Source organism: Procambarus clarkii, chromosome 90 (assembly GCF_040958095.1).
Source record: "Procambarus clarkii isolate CNS0578487 chromosome 90, FALCON_Pclarkii_2.0, whole genome shotgun sequence".
NCBI classification, from domain to species: domain Eukaryota; kingdom Metazoa; phylum Arthropoda; class Malacostraca; order Decapoda; family Cambaridae; genus Procambarus; species Procambarus clarkii.
The window spans coordinates 7,028,662-7,046,954 of record NC_091239.1 but is presented as its reverse complement, the minus strand read 5'-3'; the positions used below and the strand labels follow the sequence as shown (position 1 = coordinate 7,046,954).

The following is an 18,293-nucleotide window of genomic DNA, read 5'->3' as shown; positions in this document are numbered from 1 at the left end:
TCGCCCTCCCTCAACCCGTCTCTCGCATTCACCACAGAAATTGCTAATCACGGATAATTCTTTGCTGTGTAATTATTGATGTAATATGCTAATGAGAACTGGGTTGCAATTATAGGGACTTAAATATTATCATATTCTCGTTTAATGGTGTTAAACGAAAAATGGAGATGTTTATTCTCTCCATAGCATTCGTACATAACAGATAAAACTGCTGCTTGATAATAATTTCAATTAATAACTCTCGGTTTTGGAGTTTCGGGAGTCATATTATCCGTAGGTAATTATTACACGGAATACTGATAATTTTAGAGAACCACATTCAGTTCTCTAACACATTGGTAATAAACGTGTCTAACTAGACATTATCTGACGCAATTTTGTTACTCGATGACGTGAGAATTCTAGCACTAATGCGCAGATAAAATTGTTAATTTATATTGACACTACCGTTAGTAAAATTAGTAACTACTGTAGTTAGTATATAATGATGATGATGTATTATAATACAATAGTAGTTTGTTAGTGTTGGAAATTTCCAACACGCACACAGCCTCCCTGCGCAGGTCGAGAGAGAGAGAGCCAGATTTGAACTGCATGCGACCCAGTGCGGACGACGCCCACCCGGCACCACCTGCACTTAGGATAAGTGCCACTAGGATTCCTGAAGAGGCTTTGACTCCCTCTATCCTATCCTTCCTGAGAAGCCTAGACTTGCTTCACCTACCCTCCCAGACCTACCTTCCACGACCAAGACAGCTCAAGGTGAACTATTACTATACTGCTGTTGTACCACATGGGGTCCCCTCCACATTGGCGCATTGAGATATCTTGGACCTCGCCAAGATATCTGCATCATCGTTCTGCCAACTTCAGTCAAGACGTCTTAGATAGTGTTCAACGTTTCCAGTCTCGATTTACTGTGCTTTGGTTCCGCCATAGATGTTCTCCGGCTTGTTGTTCTATAGCGGTGCCCAAGATATTTCAGTTCCTGTTTTTTGTGCATGTGCTTTATTCCACATCTCGTGTAATTCCCCAAGACTCTCCATACGTTCCAATTACCGGTGTTCTATGGGGATTATTTCCCCGGAATTTTTTGCATTTTATTGTCTTGTCCCCCAAGCACCGATTCCTGTGGTCCCTAAGTTTTTTAACCAAGGGGAGGCAAGTACCACCATTCACACGAATATGAGCCACCGTTACTGAGCGTATCCGGCACCTGTTATTGTTTCCGAATCCACTCGCGGAGGATTTCAGGCTATCGTTCCCGAGCGCATCCGTCTCCAGTGTGTTTACTCCAGCGACGCCGGTCCCAGCTCTGCAGGGTGCTTGCTACAGGTCTGTTACTTTCTCATTTTTACTGTTAGCTAGACGTAGCCTGTTCTAGTCTTTCTACAGAGGTAATGGCGCCAGGGGAACATATACATTAAGTAAGCCAGTGAGTTTGTTTTCCTACCAGATTTAAGGTGGATGGTGATCCGCTCTGCACAAAGTTCCTCACGTTCACCTGAAAGAAGTATTTTTGAGAACCCTCAGCCCAGTGCTTATGAAAATAAGGCACGTTGCTAGTTAAAGTTCCTCGAAGCGTCTGCCATATCAGATTTTCCAGTTCTGCAAGTGCAGTAAGTGCCCAGTTTTTTTCTCTAAGCCTCAAGTGATTTAAGTACCAATTAAGGGTACAGTGGTTTATGTTGCTTGAGATTCACCTGCCCCCATCATTTACATTATTGACTGAGCAGTGCTTATTTTTCCTTGTGGAACATTTATTCCTATTTCTGAACATTGGATTCTGGAACCTTAAGTGTGGCCATTGATATCTTTTTTTTTTATTTTTGTTTGGTGCAATACACATGTGAGGTGCCTGGCCCCAGATCTAAGGCTTATTACCAGGCCTGCCTCGTTGTCTGACCTAGTGTACAGGCCCCTCTGGGCTGCGACCTACCTGTAGGCACGATATATTTGAGCTTTAGTTTTCGACACCAGCACAATGGCTCCAATCAAGATAAACTCTGCTACGGCTGCTGAGCTGCAGCTGCTACCGGGTGTAGGAGATACATTGGCCGCTCGCATTATCAAGTTTCGGCGTCGCCACGAGATCACTGAGGACAACATTTATAATATCAACCGCCTTCGGACCACACCCGATTTGTTGGCTGCTATATCGTTTGAGGTGGACCCCTCCCAACAGGGCCCCGGACCCTCAGGTCAGGGGGCAGGAAGTCGTTCATCATCCTCGTCCAGCGAAACGGGTACCCGCCATTCCTCTAGGGGTGCCGCCAGCGGCAGTCGGCGTGGACGCCGGCCGCAGTCACCGGCCTACTCCAGGGCTAGCGGCCCACAAGGTACTCGGCAGGGGAGGCCCCTCCACCATCGATCGGCTCGATCAAGGAGACAGCCAGCTCGACACCCGTCAAACAACTCTCGGACGCTTCCCCATCCCGCAGCAGGCGGGCAGGCTATCGCCAATGGAAAGAGACCTTCCGCACGCCACCTCGGGCGTTGGATTATGACGGGACGTCGGATTGGGCCACCTTCTACCGCCGTTTCATGTCCTATGCCTCGGAAAAGGACTGAAGCGGGCCTACGACATTGACGCAGTTAGGGTGGTGCCTCAAGGGTAAGGCGAGGGATTTTTACAATCGCTTACTGAACAGAGAGCCATCCATCGATTATCGCATGATGCATAAGATGATCAAGCGATTTGGCGATAGGGAAGTTCTGGATGTAGCCATGATAAAGTTTAACCAGGCTCAGCAGGAATCCGAGGAGGACATCGCTGATTGGGCAGACAGGGTCCATCACCTGGCTCATCGAGCCTACAAGCACATACCACAGTGGGAAGTGGAACAAATGGCAGTAATGCGATTTGGCCAGGGATTACAGGATAAGAGTCAGGCAGGATACATTTCCAATGCGAAGAACTCCTCCATGGAGGAGGTTATTGATCGGGCCAAAACCTTCCAGCACAATGCCGTAGCGATCCACGGTTCCTCAGGTTCCAAAAGATACGACTCCCATCACCGAGTGCCCCAAGGTCCAGCAGTGCGAGTGAATGAAGTAGGAAGGTACTCCCAGTGTGAGCAGCCACCCAGGAGTAATGACGCTTCTCGGCACTCGACACACGCCCTTTCCAGCTCCCCGGGCACGTCACCGGCTACCAGCCCTTCAGGTCGTGGAATCGACACTTGCCGACCGTCGAGTGCGGGCTCGCATCCTTTATCTTCCATGGGCGTGGAGGCGAAGTTGGACACCTTGGTAGCAGGTATCTCAGAGACCAACGGGAGATTGGACCAGGTGTGTGAGAGTTTGAGGCACCTTCCAGTTGCCCTTATGTCACCACAGTATCGCCGTACCCCATCCCCTAGGCGACCTGTTCAGTGCTACAGGTGTGGGAATGAGGGTCATTTTGCTCGGGACTGTGAGGAATCCGAAAGGGATGAGGAAGGAGTCCGCCAGCACGGGAACACCTCGGGCAACAGGCCACATGTTTCATTTAAGGACCAGAATTCGTCTTTAAACGCTGCCGGATCGGCTCATTCGGCCTAAATCCGACCCAGTGCATAACAGGCCAAGGAGGGGCATCGGAGCAAGATGCTGACCAGATAATGTCTAAAGGCGTGGAAGACATCTTGGCTCACACTGACAGGGGGGACATGGACATTAGCACATCAGACACGTACAACCAGCAGAGTTTGGTGATGCTAAGTGAGAACTCATCAAGTGAGGCTCCTTCAGGAATCCAATGCAGAACAAAAGTGGCAATTCGGGACCGTGCCACTACTGAACAGACAGGTCTGGATCAGGAAGTGAAGCAAAGTCCTCACAGGAAGTGGGGCCCGTTAAGACACAATGTGGAAAGGAGGGCTCAGAAGAAAATAAAGAATGAACTAGTATTTGGTCAGTTCTTGGAAGGCATAGATCCAATTGCTTTGCCTTGGGATCCTGGGAGTGAGATGTGGGAAGAGGGTTGCTCTGTCAAAGGACTCACATTCAAGGAGCAGCGCTTTGGTGCGAGGAATATTGTTAGGACAGAGTAAATTCCTAAGAGTGAAGCTGAAGACGGAAAAATATAAATAAAAAACAGAAGAAGGTAGTGTAGTGTATGCAGTGTTGAACAATTTGTGTATAGTGCAAAGATAATGCGGGTAATACATGTAAATGTAATAGCACCCATTTGTGAAACCGGAAATGTTCTCCTTTGTGGCCTTGTTTGCAACTCCACCACCTAGTGTGGAGCTGGTGAAGACTTTTTCCAAAAAGACATGTTATATATAGTGAAACATTTCCCCTCTAGTATACCCATTGTTCTATAGGGATGGGAGGAGTGTGGAGGGAACCACAAGCAAAGTGCCCGCCATAGGAGACATTTCATAGTGTAGGCAGGACTGTGCCCTGATTGGTGGATGGCGACTGCGCACAGCCTCCCCACGCAGGTCGAGAGAGAGAGCCAGATTTGAACTGCACGTGACACAGAGCGGAAGACGCCCACCCGGCACCACCTGCACTTAGGATAAGTGCCACTAGGTTTCCTGAAGAGGCTTTGACTCCCTCTATCCTATCCTTCCTGAGAAGCCTAGACTTGCTTCACCTACCCTCCCAGACCTACCTTCCACGACGACGACAGCTCAAGGTGAACTATTACTATACTGCTCTTGTACCACATGGGGTCCCCTCCACAATAAATTGATAAATTTGTTACCCGGCCGAGGAGGATCTATTGGGCGCAAATCCTTTCATGTAGCCTCTGTTTAATGCAACAGTAAAATGTGTACTTGGTTGTAACAACGATTCTTCGCAGTGGGGATCGTATTCCAGGGACCTGCCCAAAATGCTACGCATACTAGTGGCTGTACAAGAATATAACAACTCTTGTATATATCTCAAAAAAAAAAAAATCTTGTGGGTGTTAGTGGATCCCATACCCATCATGTCGGTGGTAGTGGACCCCATACCCATCTTATGGGTGGAAGTGAACCCCATACCTATCTTGTGGGTGGAAGTGGACCCCATATCCATCTTGTGGGTGGTAGTAGACCCCATGCCCATCTTGTGGGTGGTAGTGGACCCCATACATATCTTGTGGGTGGTAGTGGGCCCCATACCCATCTTGTGGGTGGTAGTGGAACCCATACCCATCATGTCGGTGGTAGTGGACCCCATACTCATCCTGTTGGTGGTAGTGGACCCCATACCCATCCTGTGGTTGGTAGTGAACCCTATACCCATCCTGTGGGTGGTACTGGACCCCATACCCATCTTGTTGGTGGTAGTTGACCCTATATTCATCCTGTGGGTGGTAGTGGACCCCATACTTATCCTGTGGGTGGTAGTGGACCCTATACCCATCCTGTGGGTGGTAGTGGACCCCATACTCACCTTGTAGGTGGTAGTAGACCCCATACCGATCCTGTGGGGTGGTATTGGACCCCATACCCACCTTGTAGGTGGTAGTGGACCCCATACCCATCTTGTGGGTGCTGGTGGACCCCACATCCATCTTGTAGGCGGTAGTGGACCCCCATACTCATCCTGTGGGCAGTAGTGGACCCCATACCCATCCTGCAGACGGAAGTAGACGCCATACACATCCTGTGTATGTAGTAATGGACCATATACCCATCCAGTAGGCGGTAGTGGACCCCATACCTATCCTATGGGTAGTTAATATGCCCAGACCCATCCTACAAGTGGTATGGACCCCTTACCCACTTAACAGGTTGGTAGTGGACCCTATACCCATCCTACAGTAGGTAGTAGACACTGTACAATTCTGATTGCAATAGTTTACCCCATAGACATTCCAACGTAACATCGTTTTCTGTTGACGTTACTACAATACATTCTTTAAAGATTTTTGAAACACAGACTAGTGTATATAATGTTGATTGATGAAGCACTATTATTCTATGTAATAAATTATAGTGCTTATTATAATTTACTCAGAACAACTAATATTTCTTAAAACAAAACTACGAGCCTTCAATAGGATGTAGCTGATCTGTTATATTTTAAATGCATGGACAATAGCAGGTAAATTTCACAACCCGTGTGGGACCTGAAAACTACAATTTTCATTATAATTGAACCAGACACGACTATTCTGCTGTCTACGGCAATGGACTAGTAATGTGGGTCGTAAATTGGTATGTGAGGAAGAGTTTGGGCCTTGGAAAAAATGTAACTGGGAATATACCACACATGTACTAATTCATATTCAACCTATTGACTTTAAGCATTAAGTCATATATGTGCTGTCTTGTGCGAGAGCTGGTTGAAATAAGAACCGTTAAAAAATGAAATGAAAAACAATGAAAAAAGAAACAAATAAGCTTTACCCACGAAATAAACGGTATGGCAAACAACACAGATCAATTCCAACGCAACGTCACACAAAATAGTTAAATCAGAATGAAAATTCAATTTATCAATCCAATCGGAAACATTGAAATGGAATCGTAATATATTTTGTATATCGTGTGTTGCTCTTACGTGCAACAGATGGCACTGTTTAAAATAAAAAACGCATGTTTTTACCTGTCACAGGTGTGGCATCTAAATAGTACGTATATAAAAACATGCAGATATTCGAATCGAACGTTATGTCAAAATTTCAAAGCAATCGGTGAAGAACTTTCGGAGATTACGACATGTGTTGCTCTTACGTCCTACAGATGCCGCTGTTTTAAAAAAAAAAACATGTTTTTTTCTGTCACAGGTGAGGCATGTATATAGTAGGTATATAAAAACACTCACCTATTCGAATGTAATGTTGTGTCAAAATTTCAAATCAATCGGTATAGAGGTTTCGAAGATTTCCCTCACATGAAAACACCCGAAAACACAGCTTTTAAAAAAAAAATGTTTTTTTCCATCACAGACGTGACATCTATATAGTATGTATATATCTGTATAATATGTATATAAAAGCCCGCTCGGATGCGAAGGGAACTTTGTGTGAAAATTTCAAGGCAATCGGTGCAAAACTTTCGGAGTTTAGCGATTTTGAACAAACGACCATTTATATTTTTATTTATATAGATATATAAAGGTGGCACACAGTTGGCATGGGACTATACTTGCGTATCCACCCTGGCAACCACATACATCAACCGCACTGCCGGCCAAGGAGGAGCCGTGGCAACACACATAGAAAGATACAAGTCAACCAAGTACAGGGAATTAGATTATCGGTACAACTTCGTTCCAATAGGGTCTGATACCCCTAGGCCTATGGAGAGAGAGTGTAAGAAGGTTTCTTAAGGATCTTGGTTCCAGGCTCATTGACACTACAAGAGACCCTAGAGTGGCAAGTTTTCTCTTCCAACACCTCGGTGTCGTGATCCAGATGGGGAATGTCCGCTGCGTCTTCGGTTCCTGCCCGACGTTTATATAATGACAGTTCACATAATCATTACCTTATTTAAAGTGGTTATAGTGAAATTGTATTGATATAGTTGTATTTCTGAGTAGTAAAAAAACTTGGTGAGTCAGCACAGGGTGTAATATTATAGTGAGAAAAATTGGTTCTTCATTGTTCTAATTTTGAATAATATGTATGTTTAATAATTTTGTACTTCGTAACGAAATTCCATATAATGGATCCCTTTATTTGCATGGCATGTTTGCAAAGAGTTAGTCTGACTCCTAGAATTTCAAAGTGGTTTATTTATGATCTGATATTCAAAGGTTCTGTTACATCTAGGAACAATTCAAAACTGGATTGGAACGGAGGAATAAGACTTTGTAAGTATAAGTAGTGCACGAGAATGTGTGGAGAATGTTTAGCAGGTTGAGGGATCTAAGTGGAGGGGCTGTGTGGTGTTCGTTCATTGTGTTGTGTTCCCCGGGTATGTTACTTCAAGTGCGCCCTGTGATAGCTCAACGTTCTCCAGTACCAAATTGTCATCCTCATCTTCCTCATCTTTCTATAACTCATATTGCTCCTCCTATCTTGCTCCTCCTTATCTTGCTCCAACTCATATTTCTCTTCCTTATCTTTCTCCAACTCATCTTGGATTTCCTCATCTTCCTTATCTTGCTCCTTTTCATCTTCTTCCTCCTCGTGCTGCTCTTCCTCACCTGCTTCCTCTTGTTCTCCTCATCTTGTTCCTCTTCATCTTCATCATCTTGCTCCTGCCCATCTTCTTCCTTTTCCTCTTTCTTATCATGCTTTTCATCTTCTTCCTCATAGTGCTCCTCTGCATCTTGCTCATCTCACTCCTCCTCTTCCTCATAATCTTGCTCCTCCTCATCCTCATTGTCCTCCTCATCTTCCTCTTCCTCATTATCCTCATCATGCTCCTCCCCATCTTATTCTTGCTCCTCGTCTTCTTCCTCATCTTGCTGCTCATATTGCTCATCCTCCTCATATCACTCCTTATCTTCTTCATCTTGCTTCTCCTAATCTTTCATATCTTCTTCCTCCTCATCCTGCTCCTCTTCACCTTGCTTATCTTGCTCATTTTTTATTTTGTTACCTTTTCTAATGCTTTTTGAAACTCATACAACGACGTTGGTTTACTTGGTCCATATCACAGGATTAGCAGTCTTCTCCCTACAGCGGTCAATGCACTCGGCTCACAGTTAACAGGGTCCGATTCCTGGGCAAGACGAGACTTTTAGGTACGATTCCTTACACCAGGTGCCTCTGTTGACCTAATAGTTAGCTGACTATTGTTGCATGCATATTGGAGATGGTAAGTCACTGGCAAGAACCGCGACGAGCCTAACAGGCTTCTACTGTCCGACAGCGGTATCCCAAAATGTTGGAAGCTCTTCTCAAATGGTCACTACCTATCAAAAGGTACCTATCATCACATCACTACCTATCATCACTATAAGGTACCTATCATCACATCACTACCTATCATAAAGCACCTATCATTACACTCAGAAATCACAATAGCGTGATGCATCAAATGAACAAATCCACAAGGGCCGTGATGAGGGTTCAGGATGATTTCCCGGTTGCAATTCTTTTAACCATGCCGTAGCTCAGTCAATTAAGGCAACGTTTGGGATCCTCTCGGACGTAGGTTCGAACCCTCGTCACGGCCCTTGAAGATTTGTACCTATCATCACATCACTACCTATCATAAGGTACCTATCATAACATCACTACCTATCATAACATCACTACCTATCATAACATCACTACCTATCATAAGGTACCTATCATCACATCACTACCTACCATAAGGCACCTATCAACACATCACTACCTATTATAAGGTACCTATCATCACATCACTACCAATCATAATGTACCTATCATCACATCACTACCAATCATAAGGTACCTATCATCACATCACTACCTATCATAAGGTACCTATCATCACATCACTACCTATCATAAGGTACCTATCATCACATCACTACCTATCATAAGGCACCTATCAACACATCACTACCTATTATAAGGTACCTATCATCACATCACTACCTATCATAATGTACCTATCATCACATCACTACCAATCATAAGGTACCTATCATCACATCACTATAATAAGGTACCTATCATCACATCACTATCATAAGGTACTTATCATCACATCACTATCATAAGGTATCCATCATCACATCACTACCTATCATAAGGTTCCTATCACCACATCACTACCTATCATAAGGTACCTATCATCACATCACTATCATAAGGTGATAAAAGCAGTCTCCGTGGTGTAGTGGTAAGACACTCGCCTGGCGTTCCGCGAGCGCTATGTCATGGGTTCGTATCCTGGCCGGGGAGGATTTACTGGGCGCAATTCCTTAACTGTAGCCTCTGTTTAACGCAACAGTAAAATGTGTACTTGGTTGAAAAAACGATTCTTCGCGGCAGGGGATCGTATTCCAGGGACCATAGGATTAAGGACTTGCCCGAAACGCTACGCGTACTAGTGGCTGTACAAGAATGTAACAACTCTTGTATATATCTCAAAAAAAGGTACCTATCACCACATCACTACCTATCATAAGGTACCTATCATCACATCACTACCTATCATAAGGTACCTATCATCACATCACTATCATAAGGTATCCATCATCACATCACTACCAATCATAAGGTACCTATCATCACATCACTATAATAAGGTACGTATCATCACATCACTACCTATCATAAGGTACCTATCAACACATCACTACCTATCATAAGGTACCTATCATCACATCACTACCTATCATAAGGTACCTATCATCACATCACTACCTATCATAAGGTACCTATCATCACATCACTACCAATCATAAGGTACCTATCATCACATCACTACCTATCATAAGGTACCTATCAACACATCACTACCTATCATAAGGTACCTATCATCACATCACTATCATAAGGTATCCATCATCACATCACTACCTATCATAAGGTACCTATCAACACATCACTATCATAAGGTATCCATCATCACATCACTACCTATCATAAGGTACCTATCACCACATCACTACCTATCGTAAGGTTCCTATCACCACATCACTACCTATCATAAGGTTCCTATCATCACATCACTAACCTATCAAAACCTAAGTATATAAGAAATTCGCTGAATTTGCCTGTGGGCCACCATAGCACTAGTGGCCACGACGAGGAGAGAAAGCTAGTGGCATGTGAAAGGCCTTCCCATTTGTCTTGATATTTTTATGCAGCAGGATCTTCGAATTGAAGCAATGTTTCGGCGTTTACGGCTTCGTTGGGTTGGCGGTTCCATGGGTTTATAACACTATGGGTGAAAACGCATTTCTTTTCTGTCTTACATTGTGGCTCCTTGATTGTGTTACCTCTGACCTTTGAAGAAATTATCTGGATCAGCATCCTCCAAATTGTACAGTATGTTATTAGTTTCGATGAAATTAGCCGTGTTATGTATGGTTTGCAGTGTTGTTAGCCCTGTGACCCTCAATTGTTCTTGCTATGAGAGTGAGCTTAATTCTGGGACGATTTTTGTCGCACTGTGATGAGCTTCCTCCAAATCATATATGTCCTTCTGCAGATGAGGCCTTCATGTTTGGATACAATAATCCAAGTGGGGCGCACCAGAAATTTATGCACTTTGATAACTGCCTTCTTTTCCTTGAAGTCAAGTTTGCTTAATTGTTCCTAAGGTTTGATTAGCTTTTATTTTACAGCCTCTCCCATTTGTTGTGGGAGCGGATATAGTGTAGCGAATGATGGATTCTGACTCCAAAGCCCTCTTCTTCATCAATCTGCTAGAAAGTAATATTGTGAATTAAATAGTTGTGATGTTGGTTGTTCTGCTCCACATCCAGGGGTCTTGCATTATTCGGCATTAAAAAACATTTGCCAGTCTTCTGAATGAACTGGAATTGGAGGTCATCAAGAAAGCTATTGAAAGTCTTGTCACAGTCTTCGTAAGTCCTGTGTCCATTGGGATAATCCAATATGAGGACTACCTATAGCTACACGCCTCCTCTTGTGGACAAACATGCTGTTTCATCTGCCTACGTTCCGCACACAGAGTACACGTTAGTCCTCAGACCACCAAACATTTCAACTGAAGCTCTCGTAACACTTTATATTCTTGGCAGCTGAGAGATCTCTAAACACAACTTTCTAACTCAAGTCGCCTGTATACCATCCTCCCATTCCCAGGCACCTGCTCCACCACAGAGGAAGCTGTAATAAAGAATAATAGAAATTTACTTGAAAATGTCTGGTAGCATTTAACTGTCTTGGTTGGTAGTGATGATATGGACAATAGAGGTAGATGGATGCTGGCCTGAGTCTAGTGGTGTTATGGCCAGATGAGGTAATGGATGCTAGCCTGAGGCTAGCAGTGGTGTAAACTGTAGAGGTAGATGTATACTGACCTGACCCATATACTCTTTACAGGTAAATAACGCAGGAATTGTTGGTATGACAGAGAGGAAGCTAACATCAGATGGTCTGGAGCTGACAATGGCCACCAACCATTTTGGTCACTTCCTTCTTACCAACATGCTGCTGGGTAAGTCAGCTCAGAGTGAACTTATTTTTAAACTAGCTGTACCCGCCACGCGTTGCTGTAGCTCAGTCTGGTTAAATGGAAAAGAAAGAAAAGAGAAAGTGCACGTTTCTAATATGTTTAATTTCACAATGCTTGTAGGTTTGCTATATTTTTTGTTGTTCCATTGTCTGTGGAGATATAGAGATTGCCTGGTTTGCGGACTCTAGAACATGCAACATATAATTGTCCCTATGAGAAGCATTCCGTGTCTAAATATAAACTGCATAATTCTAAAGATTGGCTCTGAGCTTTGTTGATGGTGATTACAAACGCCAATCGAATTGGAAATTACAAAATCTTAAATTAAAATGGCATATCTGTTGGAATCATAGGAATGCGAGGAATGAAGACATCTTCACCTTTGAAAGGTCCTGTCAAGATTGTTGCTTCTACGACGTTGCTGATTATTTATTTTACTGCAAAGCGCGTGGCGTTGCAAAGTTTTAGCTGATTGATATTTCGCAACATGATAACTGGCACGTAGATTTTCAATTGCCGTACGTGTGATGGTATCCCTGACTGATCAAGTGAATTCAAATATTCTGTTGGGTAACTAACCGCTTCATCTGCTTCCTCAACAGTGTCGACGGACTTGTATCGAGGAATTACAGGTAATGTTTGCCTGAAATCTCCTGCAAGCAATATTAATGCGTTCCCAAATGGTCTGATGTTTCCACGCAAATTTTGCAATGGTCGATCAAGAACCTCGAGCAATTTTTTGTGGGCCATTGTGCATTCATCCCAAACAATTAGTTTACATTTCTGCAATACTTTTCCTATGCCGGATGCTTTGGAAATGTTGCACGTGGGAATTTCAATGAATTGCATGTTCAATGGCAATTTAAAAGTCAAAGTAGTAGTTCTTCCACCTGGTAACAATGTCGCAGCTATTCCGGACGATGCAAGAGCTAAGGTTATGCCATTTTGGGATGAAAATGCTGCCAGAATCAATCTAATTAGGAAGAATTTACAGTTCCTCCTGGCACATCTAAGAAGATTTCTCCAAACTCGTTATTGACAGTTTGAATTATTTGATTGTAAATGCTTTTTCGCTCAAGCGTTAGCTTAGGAATATTTGATTGCACATACGACAACAGATCACTCGTGTTGTAATTTTATTCACGACGCAATTCTACATCGAACGAAGCAGCAGTAGATCGATTCGGTAATGGCATTTCCAATTAATTTAGAACTTTGTTCGCGATTTCTAAGCACAAATTTTTATTCATTATCAACGCTTCGTTGTAGATTTTTTCTGTGAAATCCATGCTCATATTTGATTTTTCCTTCGTATTCGACGGATAATATCTTCAGCCATGTGTGATTTATATTTCTCCCATAACTCTGTCGGAGATAAAGGAGAAACGGTGGTCAATATGATTGCAAACAATGCACGAACTTGATTTGGATGTGACGTGTTGGACGCGTCATTAATGCATACATCCCAGTGTTGGTCGTTCTTCAATAAATTCCAAGCTTGACATGCACTACGGAAAGTGGCATGTGTTACGCCGTTGACAAATCTCAATGGCTGGAAAGAAGTTGGAACGGGCACATTTACCAACAGCATGCGAAGAAAGAAGCAATCATCTTGATTGGGATGAATGGTGTACAGTCTGCCTATCGTAGTTTATTTGAATATGCCAGGTTGTCCGTCGACTAAGTCTCCTGGTTTGCGTCGTTCAAATGATTTTCTTCTGGCATCCCATGTGTAATACGTATGCACTTCCGAATACAGCAGTGTTTTCACAAGCGCGTCATTTTGACATAACGTTAAGAAAACAGTTAGCGTCGTAGCCGGTGGATTCATAGCTATTGTACATTTGCAGCTGTGAAATAAACGTATTGTCCATTTTCTTGTTTTTAAAACAAAAACAAAAAATACTAAGGAAATATTTCAATTCAAACGCAGATACAGCTCAATTTCCCCACCAATTGCAATAAAAAATAAGAACCGTTAAAAAAATGAAATGAAAAACAATGAAAAAAGAAGCAGATAAGCTATACTCACGAAATGAACGGTATGGTAAACAACACAGATCAATTCCAACGTAATGTCACACAAAATAGTTAAATCAAAATGAAAATTCAATTTATCAATCCAATTGGAAACATGGAAATAAAATAGTAATATATTTTGTATATCGTGTGTTGCTCTTACGTGCAACAGATGTCGCTGTTTAAAAAAAGCATGTTTTTACCTGTCACAGGTGTGGCATCTAAATAGTACGTATATAAAAACACGCACATATTCGAATGGAACGTTGTGTCAAAATTTCAAAGCAATCAGTGAAGAACTTTCGGAGATTACGGCATGTGTTGGTCTTGCGTCCTACAGATGGCACTGTTTTTCAAAAAATGCATGTTTTTCCTGTCACAGTGAGGCATGTATATAAAAACACTCGCCTATTCGAATGCAATGTTGTGTTAAAATTTCAAAGCATTCGGTAAAGAGGTTTCGAAGATTTCCCTGACATGAAAAACACCCGAATAACACAGCTTTTCAAATAAACATGTTTTATCCCGTCACAGACGTGACACCTATATAGTATTTATATAAAAACCCGCTCGGACGCGAATGGAACTTTGTGTGAAAATTTCAAGGCAATCGGTGCAGAACTTTCGGAGATTAGTTGAATTTTATTGGAGGTACCAAAGAATTAAGTTCATTAAGAAAAACATTTTGGTCTTGGTCACACGGCAATAAACACAAAATATCATCAACATACCTAAACCAAATTACATTAGCAGGGATTATCCCTACTAATTATTTTAGTTTTAATGGACAATTTTTCAAATAAACATTTGGAATGGCGATGGGCAATCCCCTCTCCCCAGTTTTGAGCAATTTGTATATGGAGTTCTTTGAAACAAAAATCTTATCCGGGATAATCCCTGTTAATGTAATTTGGTTTAGGTATGTTGATGATATTTTGTGCTTATGGCCGAATGACCAAGACCAAAATGTTTTTCTTAATGAACCTAATTCTTTGTACCTTCAATAAAATTGACATGTAAGAATGAGGAGAATGGTACTCTTCCGTTTTTGGACATTATGATTCATAGAGTCAATAGAAAGCTCAAATTTAATGTGTATAGGAAACCTACTAACGTGGGGTCGTATGTTCATTATTATTTGAATCATCATAGTAAAGTTAAACAACAGGCAGTATTTTCAGGAATGTTTCTACGAGCTTTGAGGGTACGCAGCCCAGATTTTTTGGATGAAGAGATTGCAAAAATATATGAAATTGGGAAGAGTTTACAATACCCTAAAATGTTTTTGGATTGCTCGTTCGGACAAGCTAAGCGTACGTTTTATAATCATGTCCCCAAAGCGAAACCAGAAATTAGAAACTCATTGGTGGTACCTCATGCGAGTGGACTTGAAAAACTTTCCCCGCTTATTAAGAAACTTAATATCAATATCGTGTTCACTTATAGTACGATCAAGTCCAATTTAATAAAAAGTTCTCCTGACACTGCAGGTTGTGTGTATTTGATTCCCGGCAATAATTGTGATTCTGTGTACCTTGGACAAACAGGAAAGTCCTTACAATTGCGGTTGTCCCAACATGCCTATAGTATTAGAACTGCCCAAACGCCAAGAGCATTCTATCTACACACGAGTTTGTGTGATCACACTATTAAGTGGGATGGAGCGAAAAGCATTACTAATTGCGGTGGTTTCGTGGAACGGAATTTGATCGAGTCTGCCTTAATCAGTGTCCAAATATTATCAATGTTAGTACTGGTATGTACAAACTTGATCCATTTTTAAGTTACAATATTGCACAACAGTTTAGAAAAAAATCTGAAAGGCTTACTATATCTCATCTCAATATTATATTCATATGTATTGTGTGCTCATTGAGGCTTTTATCTTTCATCCTTATTCTCTAACCGCTTAATCCTATTATTCTAAGGTAAATCAATAACTGCTTCTGGGTAATTCTTTACTTAGAGATATGTGGAAATTTTCAGCTGTTGACCTATACCCTCTCTTTGTTTCTCCTAGTCAGTCTGGTGTTAACAACGGCTGTTAAGCGGCCGAAACGTTCATCTTCCTTTCCAATTTCTTTGTGGATTTTCCAGATACGAATGATCGGTGTTTCGTGATCGTCAATTGCACACACACACACATACACACACACACACACACACACACACACATTCAAGTATTCAAGTGTATTCAAGAGCGAGGACATCAAAGAGGACATTCTAGTAAGGAAGAACAAACTGGGGCATGCAAGGAACTACAAAGAGGTATATGTTCAGAGGGACATGACCAGAGACGAGATAGTAAGGGCAGCAGATGCAAGGAAAAGGCGCAAGGAGAGGGAAGAGAGCCAGGGAACCTCAGCCTCCAACCCAGCAATCCCAGAGGGGAGTGGGGAACCCCAATCCAGCAACCCAGGAACCCCAGGGGGGAATGCAACACCCCAGTCCACCACCCAATAGGGCCCTCTCTACCCCCCAGCACAAACCATTCCTTGCCCCTGCATAATGCCCATCATGAAACCCAAATCCTCCCCCTCCCCTTACCCCAAGTAAGTTGCTTTCCCAACCCCTGGTCTTCTCCCTGCCCCAAGCAGGCCTGAGCAAGACCAAAGCCCTCTATCCCCCACTCCACCTCCCTCCAAACCCCTGTCAACTACACCGCAGGAGGGCGTGCCCTCTCCCCAAGCAATCCCTGCTCCCTCACCCCCAGGACTTCTTCCTGACCCAAGCAGGCCTGAGGAAGACCTAAGCCCTCCACCCCCCACCCCACCTCCCCCTGAACCCCTGGCAACTACCTCACAGGAGGAGGAGCCTACCCAAGTAGCAAGGACCATAGAACAACCTCCTACACTTGTAGGGAGTGTGGGTGAAATTGGATATAAGAAAGTGAGCTTCAAGGTAATGTACTCAAACATTGATGGGATTACCAATAAAGCAAGTGAACTGGCAGAAAGGGTGCAAGAAGAAAACCCTGATGTAATAGGACTAACGGAAACAAAATTGTCAGGAGTCATAACAGATGCTGTGTTTCCAAAGGACTACTATATAGTAAGGAAAGAGAGGGAAGGGAGAGGAGGTGGAGGAGTGGCCCTGCTGATAAGGAAGGACTGGAGTTTTGATGAGATGGAAATTCCGGGCTGTGACGGATTCAGAGATTACATAACAGGAACTATAACAATGGGTGGACCTAAGATAATAGTGACAGTCATTTACAACCCTCCCCTAAATGACAGAAGACCTAGACAGGAGTTTGATAGGAACAACATGGCAACCATTAATATAATAGAGAGAGCAGTTTCAGTTGCCTGCAGGAATGGCTCAAGACTCTTAATCATGGGTGATTTCAACCATGGAAAGATAGACTGGGAGAATGGGGACCCACATGGTGGTGCAGATACGTGGCGAGCTAAACTCTTGGAAGTGGCAACAAGGAATTTTCTGAGCCAGCATGTCAAGGAACCCACAAGAATGAGAGGCAATGATGAACCAGCTAGACTCGACTTAATATTCACCCTAAATGAGTCAGAAATAAGGGAAGTCAAAGTTGAAGCCCCCATAGGAATGAGTGACCACAGTGTACTGACCTTTGAGTACTTGGTGGAGGTAGGGATAACCTATCCAAGGATGGGAGTGGAGGGGAAAAGACTGAATTACCGAAGAGGAAAATATGAGGAGATGAGGAACTTCCTAATGGGAATACCATGGGAAACAGAACTTAGAGACAAGAATGTGCAGGTCATGATGGATATTGTCACCCAAAAGTGCCAGGAAGCTGCAGACAGGTTTATCCCCGTCCAAAAGGAGAAAAACGAAAAACAACAGAAAAACCCATGGTTCAACCAGGAATGTAAGGTAGCGAAACAACTGAGTAAAAGAACATGGAGAAACTACAGAAATAACAGAACACCAGAGAGCAGGGAGAGGTACCAGAGGGCCAGAAATGAGTACATCAGAGTGAGGAGGGAAGCAGAGAGACAGTTTGAAAATGACATCGCGAGTAAAGCCAAGACCCAACCAAAGCTGCTCCACAGCCATATCAGGAGGAAAACAGCAGTGAAGGAACAAGTGATGAAGCTGCGGAAAGGGGAGAACAGATACACAGAGAATGACAAGGAGGTGTGTGAAGAACTCAACAAGAGATTCCAGGAGGTCTTCACAATAGAACAAGGAGAAGCCCCTGCACTAAATGAGGAGGCGGCAACCTTGGAAACCTTGGAGGAATTTGACCTCACCAGTGATGAGGTCAAAAGGTGTCTGCTGGAGCTAGATGTG

At 43.1% G+C, this 18,293-nt stretch overlaps 1 protein-coding gene across 2 annotated transcripts in view; it reads left to right on the top strand.

The window, feature by feature from the left end:
• The window catches only part of LOC123751174 (retinol dehydrogenase 11), a 170,400-nt gene that overhangs the window by 38,873 nt on the left and 113,234 nt on the right, over positions 1-18,293 (top strand). For both annotated transcript variants that reach the window (XM_069318235.1, XM_069318234.1), the window contains exon 5: positions 11,867-11,981. In XM_069318235.1, coding sequence (XP_069174336.1) covers positions 11,867-11,981 — 115 coding nt within the window. The remainder of the gene's footprint in view (positions 1-11,866; positions 11,982-18,293) is intronic.